The sequence below is a fragment of the Peromyscus eremicus genome, chromosome 23, assembly GCF_949786415.1.
Source record: "Peromyscus eremicus chromosome 23, PerEre_H2_v1, whole genome shotgun sequence".
In the NCBI taxonomy this organism is placed as follows: Eukaryota; Metazoa; Chordata; class Mammalia; order Rodentia; family Cricetidae; genus Peromyscus; species Peromyscus eremicus.
Genome location: NC_081438.1, coordinates 25,753,352 through 25,778,981, shown reverse-complemented (window position 1 = coordinate 25,778,981; position 25,630 = coordinate 25,753,352). Strand labels below are relative to the sequence as shown.

General features: G+C 43.6%; 1 protein-coding gene, 1 long non-coding RNA gene and 1 pseudogene across 3 annotated transcripts; 2 read left to right on the top strand and 1 right to left on the bottom strand.

Annotated features, from left to right (window-relative positions):
- The first annotated feature begins 517 nt into the window (after nt 1-517).
- On the top strand, nt 518-7,967 carry LOC131898350 (zinc-alpha-2-glycoprotein-like; annotated as a pseudogene).
- Nucleotides 2,740-15,117, bottom strand: LOC131898349 (small ubiquitin-related modifier 2-like). Of its 2 annotated transcripts, XR_009375906.1 has the most exons (4): nt 13,255-15,117; nt 12,629-12,761; nt 3,418-3,471; nt 2,740-3,176 (listed from the first exon to the last, which is right to left on the bottom strand). XR_009375906.1 is itself a non-coding variant. In XM_059249481.1 (3 exons), the coding sequence occupies exon 3, from the start codon at nt 11,533-11,535 to the stop codon at nt 11,206-11,208; it is 330 nt and encodes a 109-aa protein (XP_059105464.1). In that variant the 5' UTR covers nt 11,536-11,560; nt 12,629-12,761; nt 13,255-15,114; the 3' UTR covers nt 10,863-11,205. The 2 variants fall into 2 exon arrangements, 1 of the variants encoding a protein (XP_059105464.1); XM_059249481.1 differs by lacking the exons at nt 2,740-3,176; nt 3,418-3,471 and adding an exon at nt 10,863-11,560 and having other exon boundaries at nt 13,255-15,114.
- A 3,252-nt stretch (nt 15,118-18,369) lies between these two features.
- On the top strand, nt 18,370-24,548 carry LOC131898089 (uncharacterized). The gene is made up of 3 exons (XR_009375843.1): nt 18,370-18,441; nt 18,958-19,053; nt 24,300-24,548. It is a non-coding gene; the product is annotated as an uncharacterized LOC131898089 (long non-coding RNA).
- The last annotated feature ends 1,082 nt before the right edge of the window (nt 24,549-25,630 follow it).

The following is a 25,630-nucleotide window of genomic DNA, read 5'->3' as shown; positions in this document are numbered from 1 at the left end:
AGGAAGTTGAAGGTCAGCTCAGGATACGTGAGATCCTGTCTAGATCAGTCAGTCAATGAAGTCTACTTGAAGCAAGGGAACCTGGAGGGTGTGTTTAGGTTTTCCCTTGAATTCAGGAGATGTAATCTTCCAGAGTACATCTTGCCCACACTTTGGACATATTCAGAACTTTTGTAGAAGGAAGAATTCATTCTTACAACATGGTCTTAGCAACACCCAAATCCTCCTGCTGACACCAGGGTAGGGGATGTCACCGTATACTGTAAGAATGGCACACCTTCAAGCTATCTGCCACCTGCTGTACACTCCTCCACCCCACTGCCGTTCTTTCATCTGAGGGACACAGAAGGTCTCTGTCCTTAGGCTGGCTTTCTCAGCTCTCAGCAGCCCCTGTGTGTGAAGCCTGTGACCACACCTCTGCCCAGCCGGTTTGTGTGTCTGTCTTCAACGCTGTCTGAGGAGGAATTCCTCTAAGCTCTCTCATTGGCTGTGGAATCACCTCCCCTGGGCAGGATGCCAGGCCTCACGGAAAGAGCCATGTTCGCTGTGTAGACTTTCCTCCCGGGCACTATAGTAGCAATGGTGCCTGTCCTGCTGTCCCTGCCTCTCCTTCTGGGTCCTGCAGTCCTTCAGGAGACTGGTGAGTGGGCAAAACAGAGGAAGACTGGGGGAGAAATAAGGGGAAGGCAGAGAACAGAATGCTGGGCCATAAGAAGGATCCCTCGTGCACCTGGGATTCCCATATGAGCAGTGGTAAACCAGTTTTAAACCAGTTTGCAAAGTTACCAGTTAACCTAGATCACCCTTGTAGAAGCATTCTGGAAGTCACTGGACTTGTGTTAAATAAGACCTTAAGGAACATGAATCTGAGGGCTAGCGGTGTAGCTCAGTCCATAGGGTGCCTGCTGTGTATGCATGAAGCCTGGGGTTCACTATCCCAGCACCACACAAGCCATGTGTCTCATTCCTGTCATCCCACCACATGGGAGCTGGAAGCAGGAGGATCAGGGCTGGGGGGGTGGTTCGGTATGATCTTGAGGACTCAAGTTCAGATCCCTAGGACCCACGGAAATCCAGATGTGGTCACATCTGTCTACAATCTCAGCTTTCCTATGGCAAGACAGGAGGCAGGGCAGAAGAATCCCCCAGAAGCCCATAGGCCAGCTAACATGGCTTGCGCAGCAACAAACAAGGTGGAAGGCAGGATTGACATCCAAGTGTGTCCTCTGACCCACCTGCACTCTGTGACATACCCATGAGCACACCCACCCACATAGACACACAAAAGACTTTTTTTTTCACATGGGAAAAGTATACCCAGAGAGGCAAAGTGACCTGCCAAGAGTCAGACAGTGGAACTGAATACGGACCTCATGAATTTCCTCTACTTTCTCTCTTCCCCCTCTTCTAAGATCCCAGGGGAAAAATACAGAGGCAGGCTAGAAGCGAGGAAACCAGGACCTTCCTCCGCAGTGAGATGAGGCAGCGGGGAACCAGTGAGATCCACAGTCAGTTCCAGGACAGGGAATGAGGCTGTTTGCTGCACACAAAATTTTGGATGAAGATTTCAAACTGCACCAGTTTAAAAACTTAGTGCATTCCCAGAATGTTACATAGTTATTTATGTTTGTTTTATAATAAGGCACTGTCTTTAGAATGTTAAGTATGTTCTAAAGGGGCTGTAAAGAGGGCTCAGCGCTTATAAGCACTTGTTGCTCTTGCAGAGGACCTGTGGTTTAGTTCCCAGAATCCACTTGGTAGTTTATAACTGCCTGTAACGCTAGCCCCAAGAGATCTGACACTCTTTTCTGGCCTCTTTGCATATTGCACACATGTACAGTATATATAATTTTTTAAATAAAGATTTTTTAATGTTAAGTATATTCTATACCAAAAATATGAATTAGTAAGGGGCCTCTAGAGAACAGAACTAATGGGATAGATATACAGGTAGATAGATGGATGGGTGGATGGATGGATGGATGGATGGATGGATGCATGGATGCATGGATGGATGGATGCATGGATGGATGGATGCATGGATGGATGCATGGATGCATAGATGGATGCATGGATGGATGCAAAGATATAAACAAGGATAGGTAGATAGATGATGGCTGAATGAATAGATAGACGGGAAGATATAGACAGGTAATGGGTAGATGGATGAATATATGACAGACAGATAGGTAGATAGATAGATAGATAGATAGATAGATAGATAGATAGATAGATAGATAGATAGATAGATAGTAGATAGATGATAGGTAGATAGACTGACAGGTAGAGGCAGATCCCTAGAGTTCATTTATGGCCCAACCTGCCTGAACTGATGAACTCCAGGTCCAGTGAGAGACCCCATCTCAAAAAAATAAGATGTCAGACCAGAGACATGGCTCAGAAGTAGTAGTACTTACCACCAAGCCAGATAACTAAATTTGATCCCTAGGACCCACATGATAGAGAGAACCAACTCCTACAAGCTGTCCTCTGACTGCTACACACACAGTGACATGTGCATGCTTATGCATGCACAAGTCACAGACACACACACACACACACACACACACACACACACACACAAATAGACACAATTTTTAAAAAAGATGGAAAGCTATAAAGGAAGACATCCCAACTTGACCTCTGACCTCTACATCATGCACATGTGCTCACACCCACAAGAAAACATACATATCACACACACACACACACACACACACACACACACATACACAAATAATTTTACATGCAAACTAGAGGATACAGTGTAGAGACAACACAGAACAGTTTCTGGCATGGCATCCCCAGGAGAAACAGCGCCCCTTCACATGAGTGAACCTCCACAGTGTGAGGCGGTAGTAAAAGCAGAGGAAGAAGCTCCATGGCCGGGTCCTCCCCAGTGGGTCTCCTGGGCATGAACCCCACCCCTCAGAATCTTCCCCTCTTCCGCAGGGCCTTATTCTCTGATCTTCCTCTACACCGGCTTGTCCAGGCCCAGCAAAGACATCCCCAGGTTTCAAGCCACCGCGTTTCTCAATGACCAGGCCTTCTTCCACTATGACAGCAACAGCAGGAAGGCGGAGCCCGTGGGGCCTTGGAGCCAGGTAGAAGGAATGGAGGACTGGGAACAGGAGAGCCAGCTTCAGAGGGCCAGGGAGGAGATCTTCCTCGTGACCCTGAAAGACATCATGGACTATTACAAGGACAGTGCAGGTCAGTGAGATTACAGACCAATGAGGTAGAGTGCTTTACCTGAGCACCCCATGAATATGACTGGAAAAGATTCCCCAGGCTGGAACTAGTCACACACACACACACACACACACACACACACACACACACACACACAGGAGGAGCAGTAAGCACAGATAGCCATGCACAGGTTCACCCACAACACCTCCCATCCTCCGTACTCACATTGACCTCCTCCTTCCCCATGGCTTCTTTTATTTTCACTCCAGACCTCAGCCCCTAAAAGAAGTGGTATCAGAGTCACTTCTTACCCAGGGACACTGACCTTTCAACTCCATGTTCCTGCCCACTTGAGAAAGTATCAGATTCAACACTATCCAGGTGGAGAACAATAGAGGAACATCCCAGCACTCTGTGGGCTCTGAGTGTGCATGCACACTTACATGCACTTACACCAAACACACACACACACACACACACACACACACACACACACCACAATTATCTAATTATTAAGAAAGAAGGTAACAGTAACTTACATTTACTGAGTACTTGCTCTGTGCTAGCCTCAGGTCTGATCACATTTAATGCTCAAAATAACATCTTCAAAGATTATTATTACTGTTGTCATTTCAAAGATTTTTTTAAGTGTTTCACTTAAGCTTAATTATATTTCATAGTTCACTTAACAAGGTAGGTGGGTGGACCAGGGGAAGATCTGGAATTTAAACCCAGACAGCTTAAGAGCTTTTTTTGAGCCTGTGCCAACAGCACCACTCAGGACTGGATAAACATCCGCTGTTGTAATCGGACTGACCTGTGCTAGGCAGGTCACTTTGTGTTCATGGGCAAGGGGATTAAGGCTTTAGAGGTTTGGAGTAAACACCAGGAATGGTGGCTTATCAGTAATCTCAGCATCCGGAAAGCAAAGACAGGGGGATTGCCATGAGTTTGTGGCAGCCCGGGCTACGTAATGAGATCCAAGCCAGCCTGGGTTACAAAGTGAGACCCTGTCCCAAAAATAAACAAACAATAAATAAGATACTAACCACTGAAAAGAGGGAAGTGATCCAATTATGTAAAGAGTAATGATTTAAATGCAAAATAGAAAGTGGCATGTAGAAATTCCTATAATCTATAAGAAACCACAAATAATTCCTATTTAACGTGGAAATGCAGTTCAGTGTGACTATGTTTAATTCTGAAGAATTCACCATCCACTAGAACACATAAGTTTGTTAGATGAGACGATGAAAAAGACTTGAAATCTGAGTGCTTGCCTAGCACACCAGAGGTCCTGGGTTCAATCCCCAGCACCACATAAAACTGGGTATGGTGTCACACACCTGTAAACCCAGCACTAGTGAAATGAAGACAAGAGGGTCAGGAGTTCAAAGTCACCCAGAGTATCTGACACTGTTAGAAAGAAATAGACTTGGAATCTGTCCATAATCATGAAATTCTCCAAGTATAAAGAATGCATTTCCTCTCAGAGAGGCCTGAAACACCCAGCCAAATACAGTTTCTTCCTCTGCTGTGTGCCTGGCTAGTAACCTGTAAATGGACATTTCTCTCCCACCTGCCAATTCCCAAATAACCACTCATAGGGTTACACTAATTACAGAATGCTTGGCCATTAGCTCAGGCTTATTATTAACTAGCTCTTTTTACATTTGAATTAACCCATTTCTATTCATTTATGTATTGCCATATGGTCTGTGGCATTACTGGTCCTCTGGCATCTTGTTTCTTGGGTGGTTCACTGGCATCTCTCTTGCTCCATCCTTCTCCATCCCCTCCTTAGTTTGGTTTTTCTGCCTAACCTTAGCCTGCCTGGCTACTGGCCAAACAGATTCTTTATTAACCAATGAGAGTAATACATATTCACAGCGTACAGAAGGATCATCCCACAGCAGTAACCTGTTTGCCAAGATAAAGAATTGAGTGTTTAGATTCCCAAGCATGTAGGAATGAAAGTTGCTCAGCTGGAGTTGGCACCCATCTGACTGAATCCCTGTGGGGTCGGGGAGGCTTCAGGGTCTCACACCTTCCAGGGAATGTTCGGTTGTGCGCTATTGAATAACAGAAGCAATGGAGCATTCTGGAGGTATGCCTACGATGGACAGAATTTCATCGAATTCAACAAAGAAATCCCAGCCTGGATCCCCTTAGTCCCAGCAGCTGAGAACACCAAGCTGAAGTGGGAGGCAGAAAAAGTCTACACACAGTGAGCCAAGGCATACCTAGAGGAGGAGTGCCCCACAATGCTGAAGAGGTACCTGAACTACAGCAGATCTCATCTGGACCAAAAAGGTATGCACTGCTTTTATGATCTGCTCCAAGTACTAAACTGAAAACCAAGGTGATCTCAGGCTCAGGGGACCATGGCAGGTTGTCCCATCAACCCCTATTAGTCCCTTAATCCCCTAGCTTTCATCTACTAGGATTTGTTTCTTCTGAAGACATGATGTGAGAGTCAAAAGGTATGTTCATCAAAAAAGTGGGAAGAGTTAGGGGTTACAGCTCAGTTTTAGAACACCTGCCTAGACTTCCCCAGTGAGGGGCTGGGGTGTGGCTCAGTGGTAGAGCACTTTCCTAAAGTCCCCCAGTGAGGGGCTGGGGTGTGGCTCAGTGGTAGAGCACTTTCCTAAAATCCCCCAGTGAGGGGCTGGGGTGTGGCTCAGTGGTAGAGCACCTGTCTAGAATCCCCCAGTGAGGGGCTGGGGTGTGGCTCAGTGGTAGACCATCTGCCTAGAATCCCCCAGTGAGAGGCTGGGGTGTTGCTCAGTGGTAGAGTCCTGCTTAGAATCCCCTAGTGAAGGGCTCGGGGTGTGGCTCAGTGATACAGCACCTGCCTAGAATCCCCAGTGAGGGACTGGGGTGTGGCTCAGTGGTAGAGCACCTGCCTAGCATGTACAAGAGTCTGGATTCAGTCTTACACACACACACACACACACACACACACACACACACACACACACACACAGAGTGAGTCAGGAACAAAACTGGCTTAATGGCAAGATTCCCTAAATAATCCTTGCTTTGCAACACATGCTGTAATCACAGCACGCAGAAGGTTAAGGCTAGAGAGTATTGCCATGAGTTCAGGGCCAACCTACATGGCAAGTACCAGGACAGCTATACCCTGTCTCTGAAAGGGGTGGGAGGGATGAAGAAATAAAGAACTGGGATCCAGCTTCAGCTGGCACTCAAATTCCACATTTCAGATTCCAAACTCCATAGTAGTTCCTCGATACAGTGATGCCTCTCGTCTTGTTTGTAGTGAGGAGGTAGGTTTGTAAAACATCTGGCTATGAAGGAAGAACAAACAGGAGCAGAATCAAGTGCTACACACTGAAACATCACTGGAGAAAAGGGAAAATGACTATTTAGAATATGAAACAGCTTAATGGACAGAGATGTGGACAGAAGGGAGGAGCTGGGCTGAGATGGAGGTGGGGCTATAAAGCACACTCAAGACACGCAGAATCTGGGCATGGTAGTACATGCCAGTAATCCTAGCACTTGAGGCAGGAATAACACAAGTTCAAGACCAGCCTGGGCTACGCACGTAGTGAGGTCCTGTCTCTATGTTTTGTTCTCTCTGTGTGTGTATGATGTGTGTATTATGTATGTATGTATGCATACATGTATGTATGAAGGTGTATGTGTGTGGTGGTACATGTGTAGAGATTGGAGGAGATCCTCAGCTGTTGGTCCCCACCTTCTACCTTGTTTGAGACACCAGGCTAGCCTGCCCACCAGCTTCCAGGTATTTTCCTGTCTCTGTTACCCATCACCATACATGAGCTCTGGGGACAGAGACATGCATGACTGCATCCAAATTTTACATGTGTTCTGGAGATCCAAGCCCAGACCATCATGTTTGTGTAGCCAGTCCTTTTCCCACTGAGCCATCTCCCCTATCCCATCTCAATCTGTTGCCAGCTGAAGTCAATACACCACAACATGAGGCAGGGAGTGAGAAAGTAGCTGTGGACATATTACATAACCCATCAGGGAAGGCTTGGGGGAAGCCTCAGACAGTCCTGAGCTTCAGAAAGGTCTCTTGGTGGAGTCAGATTGGATGGTCATCCAGGGAGTTAGGAATGAAAGCGTGGAAGGGAAAAGTCCACCTTAAACTCACAATGTCCACACTTGATCCCTCCACAGATCCTCCCACTGTGACAATCACCAGCCGTGCGGCCCCAGGAAGAAACAGGACATTCAAATGCCTGGCCTATGACTTCTACCCACAAGGAATTAGTCTGCACTGGAACCGGGCCGGCAAGATGCTGGCATCCAAATCAGGAGGTGTTTTTCCCAATGGAAATGGCACCTACCTGTCCTGGGTGGAGGTGGAAGTCCCTCCTCAGGACAAAGACCCCTACTTCTGCCACATAGAGCACAGTGGACTGTCCCAGTCACTCTCGGTGCAGTGGGATGATACAAAGAAAGCAAAAACCGAAAGCAACCCAGCAACTCAGCCTCAGTAAGTTACTCTCTCTGCGTGACATGAGAGAGTTGAGCTTCAGAAGTCAATGTCACCCACAAGGTCTTCCATGGGCAGCTGTGTGACAGCTAACTAGAATCCAAGGAACAGGTGTGGGGACAGAAGACTTGAACACCAAGCACTGAGTACACACTCAATGTCAAATCACCTGGCCTTGTAAAACTCCTGATTAATCTGTAAGCCCTCACAACCCCTCATGCCTAGTACTGCATAGAAAGGCATTTTAACCTTGGAGATGCTATAAAAGTGTGAGTTGATTTTACCATGTGTCCTGTATAGTTTTTTTTTTTTTTTTTAAACTCTTTGGGGACCCACCACCCAGCTCCCAAATAAATACATGGAGACTTATTCTTACTTATGAATGCCTGGTCTTAGCTTGGCTTGTTTCTAGCCAGCTTTTCTAACTTAATGTGTTTCTCTTCTTCTACATTTTGCCTCTGGGCTTTTTACTTTTCTTTATTCTATACTGAATCATGAATATAATTAATCTTATCAATAAAAACCTGAGACGAGAGCAGGAGAGAAGCCACAGTCGCTTCCTTCCTCTTCTGTTCCTCCAGTCCAAAAGGGCCATTATCCTGTCTCTGCCCCACCTTTTCACTTCCTGTTCCTCTCTGTGCAGACCTCCAGACCTCTATGGTTAACTAGTAGCTAGCTCCAGCCTCTGACTGTCCAAGCAAGCTTTATTTGTCAGAACACAAAGTATCACATAACAGTATGTCTTTCTTCCCTTCTTACTCCATGGCTGGTTGTGTGGCAGGGTACCTGGCATCCTTCTCTCCTTCTCCTTTTCTTGCCCCTCCCTATTCTCCTTCTTCTTTTCTAACCGAGATTTCTCCTTCTATTTATTCTCTATGCCTAGCAGCCCCACATATCCCTCTCCCGCCTAGACATATCCCTCTGTTGGCCATTCAGTGCTTTATTAGACCAATCAGGTGTTTTAGTCAGAGTAACACAGCTTTACAAAGTTAAACAAATGCAACATAAAAGAATGCAACATCTCTTGGCATCATTAAACAAATATTCCATAAACAAATGTAACACATCTTAAGCTAATATTCCACAATAGTCCTGCCCCCACACATTTGATTCATGGGAATGTTCTCATATTCACTCAAAGATGTCTTGGCTTCATTTCTGTTGTTGTGAAAGGATAACCTGACAAAAACTATTTTAAGAGAGAAAAGGGCTGTCTGGCTTATCCTTCCAGGCCTCTGTTGTATGATGCTATTCCTGGGGAGACGTGAGCAAACATTTACTAACCCCAGTTAGGGAACCAACTACAGATCGAAGAAACGTCCCACCTGGTGAACCAATTAGTTGGGATTATTTACATGAATATGAGTAAGGGATTACTTACAGGAGCAGAAATAACTCAAAAGACAGTTTCATTACCAAAGTCCACTGAAGCACGGGTGATAGCTCATGAAAACTGGAAACCTTGAGCCCACTACACAACCTGCAGGCAGCTCAATAGTTTGGAGATTGTCCTTTGCAGTTAGCTCAGCTAGTCTGAGCCTCTCCCAGGCAACAAGGCTGGTCTATGCTTCTTCCAGGAAACTCATCTTGTCTGTGACTGTCTCGTGGTAGTCTTTTTTTTTTTTTTTATTATGTATACAGAAGAGGGCACCAGATCTCATTACAGATGGTTGGGAGCCACCATGTGGTTGCTGGGAATTGAACTCAGGACCTCTGGAAGAGCAGTCACTGCTCTTAACCTCTGAGCCATCTCTCCAGCCCCTCGTGGTAGTCTTTATTGCTCATATAGGCTTGAAGAGTGAGTGGCCTAGTAAATCTAATTAGTTTCAGGGACTTCCTGAAGCTAGTGAATCCCCTGAAGAATGAAATATTTCACATTCCTTTAGCCCATCCTGTTCCTTTACTTCCCTTTTAACATTCTATGTCTTAACAAGCTTTCCTCCAAGATGGAAGTATGTAATCTTGAAAGAAATTAAACAGCACTTGTAGTCCATCACTGTGGAGAAGCCAATGCAGGAACTTGAAGTAACTAGTCACATCCACAGTCAAGAGCAGAGAGAAAAATGAATTCATGCATGCCTACAACTGCTCAGTACTGTCTCTACATACAGTCCAGGATCTCCTGCCTAGGGAATGGTGCCACCCACAGTGGGTAGAGAACTTCTCACCTTAATTAACATAATCAAGATAATCTGAACAGACATACTCATAGGCCAATCCAATATGGGCAGTCCCTCATTGAGACTTTTTCTGGGTGACTCTAGGTTGTGTCGAATTGGCAATTAAAATTAATCATAAGGGCTGTCAAGGTGGCTCAGCAGGTAAAGGTATTTGGTGCCAAGCCTTATGACCTGAGTTCAATCTCTAGGATCTACATGGCAGAAGGAGAAAACCAACTCCTGGAGCTGGATAAATAGCTCAATGGTTAAGAACACTGACTGCTCTTCTGGAGGACCTGGGTTTAATTCCCAACACCCATATAGCAGCTCATAACTGTCTGTAACTCCAGGTCCAGGGGACTCAACACCCTCACACAGACATACAAGCAGGCAAAATACCAATGCACATAAAATAAAAATAAATTATTTAAAAAAAAAGAAAACCAACTCCTGTAACCTGCACATACATATTCTTTCTCTCTCCCTCCTTCCCTCCCTCCCTCTATGCTCTCTCTTGTGCTACCTCTCAATTTTAATCTCTTTAAATTTTTAAAAGAACTTTTTTAGATTTATTCATTTTTAATTTTATTTTATTTTGCGTACATACTTATACTGCCTGCATCTTTGTCTGAGCACCATGTGCATCCCTGGTGCCCACAGAGGTCAAGAGAAGGAATTGGATCTCATGAAACTAGAGTTATAGATGGTTGTGAATCACTCTGTCGGTGCTGGGAACTGAACTCAGGACCTCTCCGAGGGCAACAAGTGCTCTTTTTTTTTTTTTTTTAAACAAGAAGTTTATTAAAACAACAAGACCCTTGACTTGAAGGGAAAACTAGGATCATTTGTTCAAGAGTAATTTACCCCTACTTAAAGAGAGATTGCCCTACATCTAACAAAAAAGTTATAAAATTGTCCTTGGTTTTACAATGATAAATGAAAAACATTAAAATTCTCCAATCAAACAAGGTATGCAAGGATTTTGTTGTTGGGTTCTTTTGTTAAAACACTGAGAGCAAAATAACTTACTGGAATATAAAGGTAAGAGCTGGATGAGCATGCCACTGATGGAGAGAGGGGGATATTTTCACAGAACCAGTACTTTCCCCCAGACCATCTCCATCTGATGTCAATCAAAACAGAACATTGGCCATTTAGTTTAAAAAAGAAAAAAGCTCAAATGCTTGTGCACGTACACCAGTTACTTTATGTACAATAAAGAAATGGGGACAGGGAAATGAAAGAATAGAGAAAACTATACTGCAGTAGTCAGGATGTGGTGGAACCAAATTGCAGCTTTCTAATTGGGAATGTATTCTTGGTCTATAACAAAATTCTGGAGTAAAGTACCAGGTTCACTTTTTAGTAGACATCTCCTGTCTGCTGCTGGAACACATCAATCGTATCTTCATCCTCCACGTCCAACTGTGCAGGTGTATCTGTTTCATTGATTGGCTGCCCATCAAACCAGAATCTGATCTGCCTCATTGACAAACCCTGTCGTTCACAATAGGCTTTCATTAGTTTACTAAGTGGTGTATGCCTCTTAATCTTAAACTTAGTATGTTCGTTGTTCTCAGTCTTGACTCCTTCCTTGGGTTTCTCGTCCGCCATGGCGAGCGCTGGAGTCTCCTCATCTGCCGCGTCACAAAAGAGGCACCGGTCGGCACTGCAGCAAGTGCTCTTAACCATATCTCCAGTCCCCTAAAGAGATTTACTAAGGAAAAAAAAAAAAAAAACACCACTACAACTATGTTTTAAAAACCTTTGAGCATCTTTTACCTTGGGGTATCACATGACCTGGATCCTGGGCATCATTCAGGCAACCACTGCTGGTAGCCACAGATATAGCCATAGCCCTGATAACTGTGGCAGTCAAAAAATCTGCACACTCGAGGCAAGCAGATCTCTATGAGTTTGGGGACAGATTGGTCTACACAGTGAGTTCCAGGCCAGCCAAGGCTACATAGTAAGACCCTCCCTCAAAAAAGAAAAGAAAAGGAATCTACACAAATAGACTTAGAGGCTGGACCCCCTTGCAGCCAAGAAAGGCTAGATTCATTCTTAAGGTGCCTCTCAGTCTTCTTTTCACGGATCCGGGTGAAGCCACACACCGGTGCCACCGACACACCGCGACAACATTTTATTATTTAAAATTATTTTAAATTTAAATATAATTTATCATATTCTCCCCATCCCCCAAGTCCTTCCAGATCCTTTACCCCTCCTTACCCACCCAACTTCAAGTTCTTTCACAAAAAACAAACAAAACCCTATAAAACAAAGCCCCCCAAACGAAGAAAATAAAATAAAACACCACCCCAAAGCAAAACAGAAACAAAAAAACAAAACCCACCAAACTGTGACCAAACAAAAGCATACAAAAAATTGTGGAGTACATTATATGTTGGTCAACTACTCCTGAACTCCTGAACATGAGACCTGGCCTGGAGTGGTTGGTGTACCCATTGTCACTCTATTGAAGAAAACTGATTTCCCTCTCTTAGCAGGTATAAATGACACTTCAGTTGTTAACCTTTCACTCTAGTGGCCAGGTTTTATTCATTCATTCATCATTTATCCATTGATTTAAACATTTTTAAAAATAGAACATAATAAAATATAATGAGATAAAACAAAAACTATCACATCGAAGTTGGACAGGACAAACCAACAGAAGAAAAAGAGCCCAAGAGAAGGCACAAGAATCAGAGACCATGCATTAGCACCCTGAGGAATCCATAAAAATACTATAAACTAGGAGCACAGAGGACCTGGTGCAGACCTGTGCAGGCTCTGTGCATGCTGCTTCCGTCTCTGTGAGTTCATATGAGCTTTGTTGATGTTGATTTAAAAGGTCTTATTTTCTTGGTGTCCTCCATCCCTTCTGGCTCTTCTTCCACAGGATTACCTGAGCTCTGATGGGAGGGATTTAATGGAGACATTCTGTTTTAGGTTGTATGTTCCAAGGTCTCTTACCCTTTGCATAATGTCTGGCTATGGGTTTCTATATTTGTAACCATCTGCTGCAGAAGGAGTATTCTCTGATGATGGCTGAACAAGGCACTGATCTATAAGTATAGTAGAATACCATTACGAGCCATTTTATCATCATGTAATTTTTTTTCTTTTTTAGGCCAGTAGTTATTTGGTTTTACCCTAGGTCACTGGACTATCTATCTTTGGTCACCCAAGCAGTGATGGGTAAGGGTTCCATCTTGTGGAACCAGCATTGGCTGGTTACTCCCACAAGCTTTGAGCCACCATTGACCTAGCATATCTTGCGGGTAGTACACCATTGCAGATAAAGGGTTTGTTGGCTGGCTTCCTGATGGTGTTTCTCTTATGATAGTGTGTGCAGAGTGCCTTTCTGTACCAAAGATCCTGGAACATAGGGATCAAAGGTCCTACCTTTCTTAACACCTTTGGAGTCAGTGTTCACCACATGAACTGCAAGGACCAACATCCACATCAGGTCCTGAGCAAGCTGATTATTTGCTTTCCTAAGGATTCAGTGAGAATCAATATCCACGTTGTTGTATCATTGTCGCTAACTTCCCAGAACCTCTTACCTACAGAAGTGTATACTGTGCCGTATATTTGTTATTTTTTTTGCAGGGAAATTTTGGTCTCATAGAAACATTGAGCAAATGTACAGAAAAATGACCTCAAGTTCCTTCTCCCCTAAAGCACTTTTTCTTAGTAGAAACGTGCATCAGTTGGCACTTTTGTTGTAACGGATGAGTTGTTAATGATACATTAAATGATACCAAGGCTGTTTTGAATATAAATTAAACAGTTCTACTTTGAACTATTTGTGTGGTTCAAACCTCCAAATGTAGAGAATGGAAGGCAGTGAAAAGCAGTCCACCCTTTGCCGTGGAGGTCATCCTCATGTGCTGTTCACGTGTAACTAGCACACAACACACAAGTGTTCTTTCTTACTGAAATGGTGTCACTCTATGGCCGATTATTGTCTTGCTTTCAAACAAAACCGCTTCACCTTAGGATTGTGCTCAACAGTTTCTCTGCCTTCTCCACCATGTTGTATCCTTTTTTCCAGGACTCCAATCTTGAACTTCCTCACTGAGAAGAAGGGAGGACAGTGAAGGCAGGGTCGGTTTTTCTGTCGCATTGTATGTGAGGTTGCATCTGGCCACCCTTGTCTTCCACATGATTCTGCTCCTTTCCAGGCAGCCTTGTGCTTTGGGCTTTTAATAACTAAAACTAATGAAATGCTGGAATTACGGGCAATTTAAATATTATTCATCATCAAAAGTAAGAATCATTTGTCCTGTCCTGTGTTTACAGTTTTGTTTTGTTTTTTATTTTATTAGTGTGATAAGGGTCTGAGGACCCAAGAAAATGACCCCTCAATCTGCAGTATTTGAGCCAGGCTATAAGTCTGGCTGAGAATTTATTCAAATGCAAATGGTTTCCATGCCTTACTCTGAGTGGTCAGAGCTTGGCCTCATATTACTTACTACATAGCTGGTTATTTCAAAGTGATCCATTTTATATGCAGAATGCACTTGTGAATACTGAGTGTAACATTGCATGCATATTTGTATTTCAGTGTGTGTGTGTGTGTGTGTGTGTGTGTGTGTGTGTGTGTCTGTTAGCATTTGAAGATACTGTCTCAAATATAGCGGTTGTGAAAAATTGTTTTCAGAATACAGAAAATGAAACTGTGCCCCTTATCTTCTGCCATACATAGCCTCTGCACCAAATGGGTCATGGATGTCAAAATGAGACCTGATACTCTGAAAATGCCAAAGGACACGGTAGAGAAAATACTCCCACTTCTAAGCACGGGTAAGGGTTTTCTGAATAGGACTCTCATCTAATTGGAAATGAGACCAAAAATTAACACAAAGGATCTCATGAAATTAAGACTTTTCGTTAAAGGAGAAGAAAGTACCATTTAAATGGTAGCCCACAGAATATGAGAAAATCACTGGTGCAGCAGTGACATGGAGTTAGTGTTTAATTCATTTCCTTCTGATCTGCACTATAGGAAGGAATTAGTACAGTACACAGTACTAGTAACTGCTTTGTAAGTATTTCTGTTTCTACAATTAGATCTCTTCAGCTGTCAGTCTTGGTCAGAGGTTCTTCTTTCTGTAGTAGGCAGCAGTAAGTGCACACAGCCTTGAAACTTCAAAATGCTGAAGTGACCATGAACGCTTAAGTCCTAAACGGGGCACAAAGGTCAGCCACTCGCCATGGACTTAGGGAGCATTATGGAAATGGATCCTGAATATCGTGACTGAGGATGAGGGGACCTGCTGTGAAATGCTGTCTTTTGGACATGACATAGCCATAGCTCACTCACAAGAGCTATGATCATCTGCAGCTTCAGGTAAACATCTTCAGGACTAATCTTGAACGTATCCGTCTAGCCTGAACATACCTATCTAGCCTGAACCAGATATCTGGAAGTGGGAGCCTGCTGGTGGAAGAAAAAGCCCACTATGGCTTTGTCTCTGGATGGAAAAGTCAAAAGGAAGCTAGAAATTGACCATTGGTATTATTTATTAGTTCCCCCTTTCTTTACCTGTCTGCCTCCCAGGGAACACCATGTAATTTCTACTCCCACAAATTAATGAGTTTATTGAAGTTAATTGACAGGAGTATAGGTAAGGGATTACTTACAGGAATATGAATAACTCAAATGCAGTAGCATCACAAAGGCTCATATTAAAATGGGTGACTCATGAAAACTAGAAGCCTGAATATCTCTATATGACTCATCTCTTCAGTTGTCCTACTCAACACCTGTATAACCTTGGGAGGGGAAGGGCCTTATTAATCTTGTAAGTTTCAGCTTTCCCAGCCATGGTTTAATGCCTGAGTCTTATGAACGTCCTCCATCTTTCCATAGAACTTTCTGAGCCTTAAAGAAATAGTTTTAGCCAGGGAAGAGCACACAATTTGGATATCCAGTATCATACATGCTAGCAATACAGAATGATCAGTTTATAGTTAGCAATCTACAACTGCATGTGTATACACATGCATGCAACAACAATTAATAAAAAGAGATGTCATAAATTAGAAAAAGAGCAAGGAAGACTGTAGGGAGAGTCTGAAAGGATGAAAGGGAAGAGAAAATAATGTAATTCTAATCTCAAAACCAACAGAAAAAATTCCTATCAAAAAAGGGAAAATTGTTACACAACACTCCACCCCTGCTTTCAAATGTTAGTTGTTTCCACGAGATTACATTCTACCATGGAGCTCTGCAAAGGCACTGAAGTGGCACACCAGTTCTGATGTCCCTGGTGAAGCAAACTTTTTATTTCTCACCTCTTCTGTAAGCACAGCTCCATCATGCTCAGTGAAGTGGCCCTAAAGCTCTGCATCTCTGTCCTTCCTTCATCAGCTTCCAGTACATGATACTTTTGAGACCTCTGCTTGTGATAACCAAGCATCCCAATGCTTCCTTTGAGCCAGTCCATTAGGAAGTGATTTCTCTGGATTTTCTTAGATTATGTAGCCTTTATTTGGGAGATCTGAGTAAGTACATGACTCACTTTCCCACTTCTCTAGCACTCAGATTGATCCCATCTGTTCTCATAGCCTACAATCTCATGAGCCAAGCTGTGGCAGGATGTTTCCTTGATCGTTTGAAAGTCTTTCCAATTCAAGCAGCTGAGAGATAGAGGACTCCCTGACTAAGACAGTATCCTTTCCTTTTGCAGGCCATTTTAGGGCTTTCAAATGCAAGTTCAAACCTGGATTTTCCTTTTCTCTATATAAAATGTTTAACCTAAGTGGTACCTTCTGCCTTCTATCACCTTTATTCCAAACAGAGAATTATATTATAATTGTGTGCCAGTGTACAGATTTTAGGACTAAGGAATTTTAACAAACACTGCATGTTCATATATGGTCTTGATTCTTTATCTTCCGCAAACATTCTGTTTTATGATTAAATCTATTTTCTGCCTTTCTCCACATATTTCCATTTCCATTTAGTAAACTTTACAAATTTTACCTCACAACAAACATTTATTTAGTCAGAAAAGGTTTTGGAAAGATCATGACAGAGAACTAATAAAACAGAATGCACCAACCCACTGTAATTATTAAATCTAAATTACATTTGTCACACAAAGAAACAAAGATGATGAGGTTTTTTTCGATTGTTTATTTTTTGCATCTCTTATGTTTCAAGAAGAGTCAGGGACAAATTGTTGATGGCAACCTGTGTTTCTCACACTTCAACTTTTTCCAAGTATTTAAATGACTTAAAAAAATACGCCTGTGGAATTTTTTTTTTTTTTTTGGTTTTTCGAGACAGGGTTTCTCTGTGTAGCTTTGCGCCTTCCCTGGAACTCACTTGGTAGTCCAGGCTGGCCTCGAACTCACAGAGATCCGCCTGGCTCTACCTCCCGAGTGCTGGGATTAAAGGCGTGCGCCACCACCACCCGGCCACCTGTGGAATTTTTTAAATGTGTTGCTCTGAATAACATCTGATAACTTTTCTTCCTAAACTTTTGATTAATATGCTAGTATGTATTTTCCTGTGTAAATTGAAATAAATTGATTTGACAACATGTCAGAACACATCAGAAAACACTTAATTTTAAACCTCCTCTGGTATTTATCTTAATTTGCTGCTACAAATCTGTCTGCCATAAGGGTTCTGACTGAAGTCCCATGTTTTCTAACAGTTCCAATTTCCAAAAGTTCATATTAGTAGTATTTGTGTGGTTCAAACTTCCAAATGTACACACTATCATAAGAGAAACACCATCAGGAAGCCAGCCAACAAACCCTTTATCTGCAATGGTGTACTACCCGCAAGATACGCTAGGTCAATGGTGGCTCAAAGCTTGTGGGAGTAACCAACCAATGCCTGATTTGACTTAAGGCCAACAGAAGCCTTACCTTTTTTTTTTTTTTGGTTTTTCGAGACAAGGTTTCTCTGTGTAGCTTTGCGCCTTTTCCTGGAACTCACTTGGTAGCCCAGGCTGGCCTCGAACTCACAGAGATCCGCCTGGCTCTGCCTCCCGAGTGCTGGGATTAAAGGCGTGCGCCACCACCGCCCGGCAGAAGCCTTACCTTTTTATTTTAATTCCGTGGTGAAGTGTTTCTTATCACATTACATACAACAGAAAAACTGAAAGCCCACCCTGCACCGATTAGGAACAGAACCTTCATCCAGTGACTGAAGGAAGCAGATGCAGGGCAGTGGAATGCTCTCCTCACCTTGATTTTCCGGTCCTGGAGGGTGCCGCACCCACCCCATCTTGAAGAGGACCATGCAAAACAAATCGTCACATAAGTTCAACCAAAAGAGCTTGTGACAAGGAAGAGCCCCTTCAGGATCAAGAACCAGGGACCGTCGCCCTGGCACGTGCCAGCACCGGGCTCTAAGCTGAGCACTGAGCTCAGCAGCTGGCACTGAGCCGCTGAGGCGGGGACAGCGTGATGGCCGTTCCCTCCCCCTCCTTGAGTGATGCAGACCAGCGGGGCAGAGCGACATCACAGTTACCACCAAGGTCATAGTGACCCCAGGACACCGCTGCCATGCAGGAGTCCTGCCTGCTCCTCCTCTGAGGCCCCCGGGGATCAAAGGTCCTGCTAAGGGTATGCCTCACCCAGCCTCCAAGGCTACTTGGAGAGGCACTTCCTCTTCCTCCTCAGCCTCCAGGAGGAAGTTAGTTTCCTGTGTGAGGGTCTCTGGCCCTGGCCTGCAGCACCAGGAGCCTCAGAACACTGCCCTGGGTGGAGTGAGAGGTTTGACCACAGATGTTCCTTGATCAGTTTGTTTACTATTGAGAGCCGCTGGTAGTGAAAGTCCATGAGAGTATACAGCAGTGACAACTAGAGTTCAGAAGGTCAATTTATCAGAACCAAGAGTTCTGTTAGAGGAAACCATCACACAAGGCGTTATGGAATTACCGCCTTTTGAATGAACTGGCTGTCTCTTGTTGTAAACTTCTTGTGCAGTAACAGCTGTGATTCTCCCCATTTACCGTGCATCTCCATGTTACGTGTACATGTACTCTTACGATTGCATCTCAATCTTGGGCACAGATAAGTGAAGCTACTATCCCTCATTTAAGACTCTTCTCTTTACAAAACATGTGGAGACCATCACAGAAACCACAACTGGACACAATGCGGAAATAAACCAGTGGGTCAAGGGGAGACCAGTACCAACGGATACATCTACATCACAGCTGTGTCTCTGAACAGGTACCAATATAGAAGCGAGGTTGTGAAAGCTAAAATACCAGGAAGTTTGCTCTGCAACAGTTTCTCCTAAAAATGACTCTATAAACAAGACCAGGACAACGGCAGTATCAACGGACATGTTGATGTAGAACACCCCTAGACAAAGGACTACAGGCACCTAATGACTGCTGAGAGGAGAATTAGTTTCTCCCAGGGTTGAACCCCTTATTCATTGTCTAATGCAGAGTGGTCAGCCCTGAAACTGTATACTCACAAATAGCAAATATATATTCTACAAGTTGTGTCTTAGAGTTTCTATTGCTGATGAAGAAACACCATGACATGATGACTCTTATAAAGGAAAACATTTAATTGGGTGGCTTACAGTTTCAGAGTTAATCATCATGGGGAGATTGGTGGCATGTAGGCAGACATGGTGTTGGAGAGGTAGCTGATAGTTCAGCATCTTGTGCAGGCAACAGGAAGTGGTCTGTCTCACTTGCATGGATTGAGCATATATGAGACCTCAAAGCCCAACTCCACAGTGACACACTTCCTCCAACAAGGCCATACCTATTCCACCAAAGCCACACCTCCTAGTAGTGCCACTCCCTAGGAGCTAATGGGGACCAGTTACATTCGAACTACTGAGTTCCACTCCCTGCCCCCCAAAAGCTTGTAAAAATATCATAATACAAAATGCATTTAGTCCAACTTCAAAAGTTCCCATAGTCTATCACAGTATCAACAATGTTTCCAAGTCCAAGATTCACCCTTCTGAGGTTCATGCAATCTCCTAACAGTAATCCCCTACAAAATCAACATCAAAGAATAGATTACTTACTTAAAATACATAATGACATAAAATATACATTAGCATTCCAAAATGTAGGGAAGGGAGTAGAGTGAGGAAACACCGGACAAAAGCAAGACCAAAAACCAGCTGAGCAAACTCCACATTCTCCATCTCTATGTCTGATGGCAAAATGCTCTTCAGATCTCTTAACTGCTTTTAGCTTTGTTGACTGCAACATACTTCTTTCTCGTGGACTGGTTCCACTCCCTGTTTGCAGCTTTCCTCAGCAGGTATCCCATGGTTGGGTGTGGCATCTGTGTTCCACAGCTGAACTGCTGTGAACAGTGCAGCAGTGTGGGCGCACTGAAGGTGGGTGTGGACGTATGCATTGTGACAATGTGACTTAGATTCATTTTGTATAGACCCTGGAGTGGCTTCGCTGGACAGTATGACAGCTTTAGTGTTTTGTTATTGTTAACCTCCTGTGATGGTTGACCTTCCTCTCAGACTGGATACATTTGGAATCACCTGAGAGCCACACCTCTGGGTGTGTATGTGTGAGGCTGTCTCCAGAGAGGGTAAACTGAGCAGGGGAGACCCACCCTGAGTCTGGGCAGCACCATCTCATGAGCTAGGGTTCCAGACTGCTTCAAAAGCAAAGTGAAGTGGATGCTGAGCAACAGGATTCATCTGCTTTCTGACCAAAGAGACAATGTGATCAGCCACTTCAGACACCTGCACCACTCCTTCCCCACCAGGATGGACTAAACCATTCAACAGGAGCCCAAATAAATATACCATCCTGGCTCAAATTCCTTTCTCAGATATTTTGTCAAAGAATTTGGGAAGTCACCAACAGCCCCCTTATTGATTTCCATGGCAGCTGCACCAGTTCCCATTCTGACCAGCAGAGTATAAGAGCTCTCTTCCACCTCCTCCCTGGAAGCTTTTGTTTCCTTAATATGACAGTTCTGACTATGTTGAGATAGTATCACCACACAATTTTAATTTGTATTTTCGAGTGGATTGTGGTATTCACCCTTTTTTCAAATGTTTATGGAGTTTTTGTAAATTATAGTTGTATTTCTTCAATTTACTTGTCCATTTATTAATTGGAAGATTTTTTTTTTTGATATTCAAGTTTTGAAATTCATTACAGAGCCTAGATATTAATCTGCGGACTGATCTTCTCCCATTTGCCAGGCTGTCTTTTTATGCTGGGGATTGCTTCCTTGCTATTGGAGTACGGTTTTCAATTTTTGGAGGCCTATTTGTTGAGTTCTTGGAATATATTGTGTACTGGATTTCTTCTCAGAATGTTCTTGCATATGCCCATATATTGAGCTGTTTTCTGTAGCTTTTTCTCTAGTGGTTTCAGGTCTCACCTTAGGATCTTTGTCCAATTTGAACTGCACTTTTGGTTGGAGGAGAGATGAGAATCTAATTTCATCCTCTATGTGTGAATATCCAGAACTACTTACTCAAAAAATATCATTTTCCCCAATGTATGTTTTTGGCATCTTTGTCAAAATTATGTTGGGACCTGGAAGGATGGCTCAATGGTTAGGAGAACTTTCTGCACTGACATAGGATACAGGTTTGCTTCCCAGTATCCAATCTGTCAACTCACAACCACCAGTAAGTAGCTCCAGCTCCAGGGGATCCAAAGTCCTCTTCTGTCCTCCAAGGGTACTCCCATTCACTGCCATACACCTGGACACAGACATATAAATAAAAAACAAAAATCTTGTTAAAGACCAGGGTGGTTCTAGCTGTGTGGCTTCATTTCTGTGTCCTCTGTCTATTCTACTGGTCTACTCTTCTGTTTTCTGACAGTACCATGCTGTTCCTGCCACTTAGAACCAAGTCTTGAGATCAAATATTCTGATAACCTGCAGTGTTTTTTCCTGCTTTGGATTATTTTTTAGGGTCTTTTTACCATCATATGAATTGTAGTTTTTTTCTCTCTTTTTTTGTGAGCAATATCAATGGAATTTTCACAAGAATTACCAAGATCAATAGATAGATTTGACAGTATAGACAGTTTCATCTTTTAATCATGTCAATCCAAAAGTATGAGAAATTTTCTGTTTTCTAAAACTTTAATTTTTTTTTTACTTTTTTGTAACTATCATGTGCCTTCATAGGTAGTTATTACTATTTTTTTTTTTTTTTTTTTTTTTTGGTTTTTTGAGACAGGGTTTCTCTGTGTAGCTTTGCGCCTTTCCTGGAACTCACTTGGTAGCCCAGGCTGGCCTCGAACTCACAGAGATCCACCTGCCTCTGCCTCCCGAGTGCTGGGATTAAAGGCGTGCGCCACCACCGCCTGGCTTAGTTATTATTTTTTAAAAAAAACTTTTAAAAGTGGGTGGGGTCCCCACCTCCTGATTTCAACAGTATCCACAGAGTTTGATTTCCAAATAGAATCAGAAAGAATTCAAATTTCAGGCAATTGAAGTAAGTTGTGAAAACCTAGGAGAAAGAAATCCAGACATGGTGGCCCTTAAGGCCAGCACTCAGGAGGTAGAGACAGGCAGATCTCTGAAATGAGGCCATGCTGGTCTGCAGAGAAGCCCTGTCTCAAAAGCAAACAATCAAAAAGTTAGGAGAGAGGCTGAGAGATGGCTCAGCAGTTCAGAGCACTGCCTGCCCTCCTGGAGGACCTGGATTCCACTCCCAGCACCTACATGATGGCTCATAACTACCTATAACTGTAGTCCTGGGCATCCAGTGCCTTCTGTCCTCCCTGGGCACCAATCATGCATGTGGTGCACAGACTTACCTGTAGACAAAACACCCATACACTTAAAATAATAATATCAGGGGATGAAGCTCACTGTTTCCCTGTTTAAGTGAGTTCTGTGTGTGGCTCTGGTGGGAACACTCACTGATACCTCACTGTCTTCATAGCTTCTATTGGTTTACCTCTCTCCTGAGATGAAAGGGGCTCTTGGTTCTGTAAGGCCTGTTGAGTATCCACTGAGAGAGAATCTATGGTGCCAAGAACCAGTTTCAACGAAAGCTGCCTTGGGTCTGGATGTTTCTCTTTGTGACCTTTGCTTTGGAATGGCAGATGTTGAATGCTGCTTTACTAGAGTGCCAGAGGAATTTTCATCTGCTTTCAATTCAGCTCTGTACATATTCCACTTGCACTTCTCTTGCGAAAAAGAAAATCTGCAAACCTCTGGCCAAAAGCATCTTAAGGGGGGAAAGTATTTATTCATCTTAGGACTGAAGATTACAGTCCAACACTGAGTGTAGTCAAAGCAGGATCTGAAGTCGCATCTGCTTGCTGGTACACATAGCATTACTTCCATTAAAGGATCACATTTCACAAGCAAAAATTAGAGCAAGGCTCATATAGAAAGCTGCTTACTCTCGACTTGCCGGCTGGCTTATACCCAGCTAGCTTTCTTATACAGTTGATTTCCACATGCCTAGGAATGGCTTATACCCAGCTAGCTTTCTTATACAGTTGATTTCCACATGCCTAGGAATGGTACCTCCCACAGTGGGCTGAGCCCTCCTACATCAACCTACAACCAAAGAGTCCCTCACAGACATATCCAGAGGCCCATCTGACCTAGGCCAATCCTACATTGGAGGGTCTCCCCTCAGATGACTCTAGCTGTGACAAGTTGACACTTTATGCTACCCAGGTCAATACACTGTATTGTATTGTGAGACACCATTTTAGAGAACTGTTTGCTGTCAGGAATGGTGTTTCTTTCTCTATAAACTGTGGGAACTGTCACTGATCTCTTAAACAGAGCCTGTAAATGTCCAGAAAAGGGATCAGAAATGGGTTGAAAATTTGCTGGGCTTCCAATCCTCCATTTCCTGGGTCCCCAAACCTAATATTATTTGCAGGTAGCCAGCTAGGTCAGGGTCACCTCCCCCACCGGGTGTTTACACTTCTGTAACCTTGGGTGGGGTGAAGGGAATGAGTCTTCTTCTGGCTTAAGTTGCACTTTTACCTAAGAGGTCTCACAAGACAGAGGAGTAAAACCTCACATACATCTCAGCAACCCACTTGACGTTTTGATTATCACTGCCAATTGATCTTTGGAGCCTGGTCTTGGGTCCCGTCATCTCTTCATTAACCCTTTTTTGCACTCAGACCTTCAGTTCTCATTGGCTGTGTGGAGCCCATGGCCTCTGTCTAGTCTTTTAACCCGAGTGTCCATAGCCTTATGCAGGGGCAAGTCACTAATGGTAGAAGCAGCTCTCATGATGGAGAACATTCCACCAGAAGAATAAATGGTTTTTTCTAGGTATGGTGGTGCACACCTGTAATCCTACCATGTAAAGCAGTGGTTCTCCACCTTCCTGATGCTGTGACCCTTTAGTTCAGTTCCTCATGCTGTGGTAAACCTGGCCATAATAGTATTTTCGTTGGTACTTCATAACTCTAATTTTGTTATTGTTGTGGATCTTAATGTAAATATATGTGTTTTCTGATGGTCTTAAGTGAGCCTTGTGAAAGGACCATCCAACCTGGAGATCTGGAGATGAAGACCAGCTAAGACTTCAAGGTGAACTCCAAGTGAGCCGGTACTACACAGTGAGACCCTGTGTGAACACTGCACCCCAGGACCATTCTCTCAGTTTCTGGACTCTTGCTTCAGCTCCATTGATCCTTTTGGCTGTCTTCTTGACAGCTGATCCCACTTAGCTGGTAATAGCTGCTTGAGGTGGGATTGAAATTGGCCATGATCTAGTTGTTTTGTTTTCTCTCTGTGTGTATGTGTGTGTGTGTGGGGGGGGGGTATGTTTGTATCCATACACGTGTTTTGGTGTGTGTGTGCGTACACACACATGTAAGTATGTGTATGTGTGGTCTATGTGTGTGTATGTGTCCATTCACAGGTGTGGAGTGAGTGTGTATAGCCTTGTGTATGTGTGGTATATCCATGTGTATGTGTGAACATGTGTGTTTGTGTTCATGTGGTGTCCATGTGGGTGGAAGCAGGAGTTTGACACCACGAGTCTTCCTTATTCCCTCTACTCCTAGTTTTCATTGAACCACATTTTCTCACTGAATGCAGTGCTCACCAATTGACAAGACCGGCTGACCAGTGAGCTCTGGAGACCTGCTGTCACCTAGGGTGTCTCAGTTTTCTTTTCTCTTGCTGTGATAGAACAGTGATCAAAAACAACTTTGGGAAAGCAGGCATTTATTTCTTTACAGGTTACAGTCCATCATGAAGGGAAGTCAGGACAGAAATGCAGACAGGAACCTGGAGGCAAGAACTGAAGCAGAGGCCATGAGGGAACACTATTGACTGCCTTGCTCCCCATGGCTTGCCCAACTTGCTTTCTTATAGCACCCCAAAACACCAGTGCAGGGGTGGCACTGCCCACAGTGAGCTGAACCTTCTCACATAAAGCATTCAGTAATAAAGAAAATGCTTCACAGACTTACCTCCAGGCCAATCTGATAGAGACATTTTCTCAACTAATATTTCCTCTAACAATTGACCCTACCTGTATCAAGTTGAAAACAACAATAATCACAACAAAAGGAAACACAGCACATTGGGCATCATCTGCACATGACCATAGCATTTTTTATGTAAATACTGGAGATCCAGACTCTGGTCCCTGTGTTTTCTTAGCAGGCAGCATACTGACAGAATCTCCTTATCCCCGATCTGGATTGTCCTGTGGGTACTTTGAAACCGCCTAGGGACATTGACATAAGCATTCCCACTGTTGTCTACCACAGTAATCATGTGGAGTGTGCAGAACGATTCCCATGTCACCAACTTTAAAAGTTATGGTCCTTTAACTCACGAACTG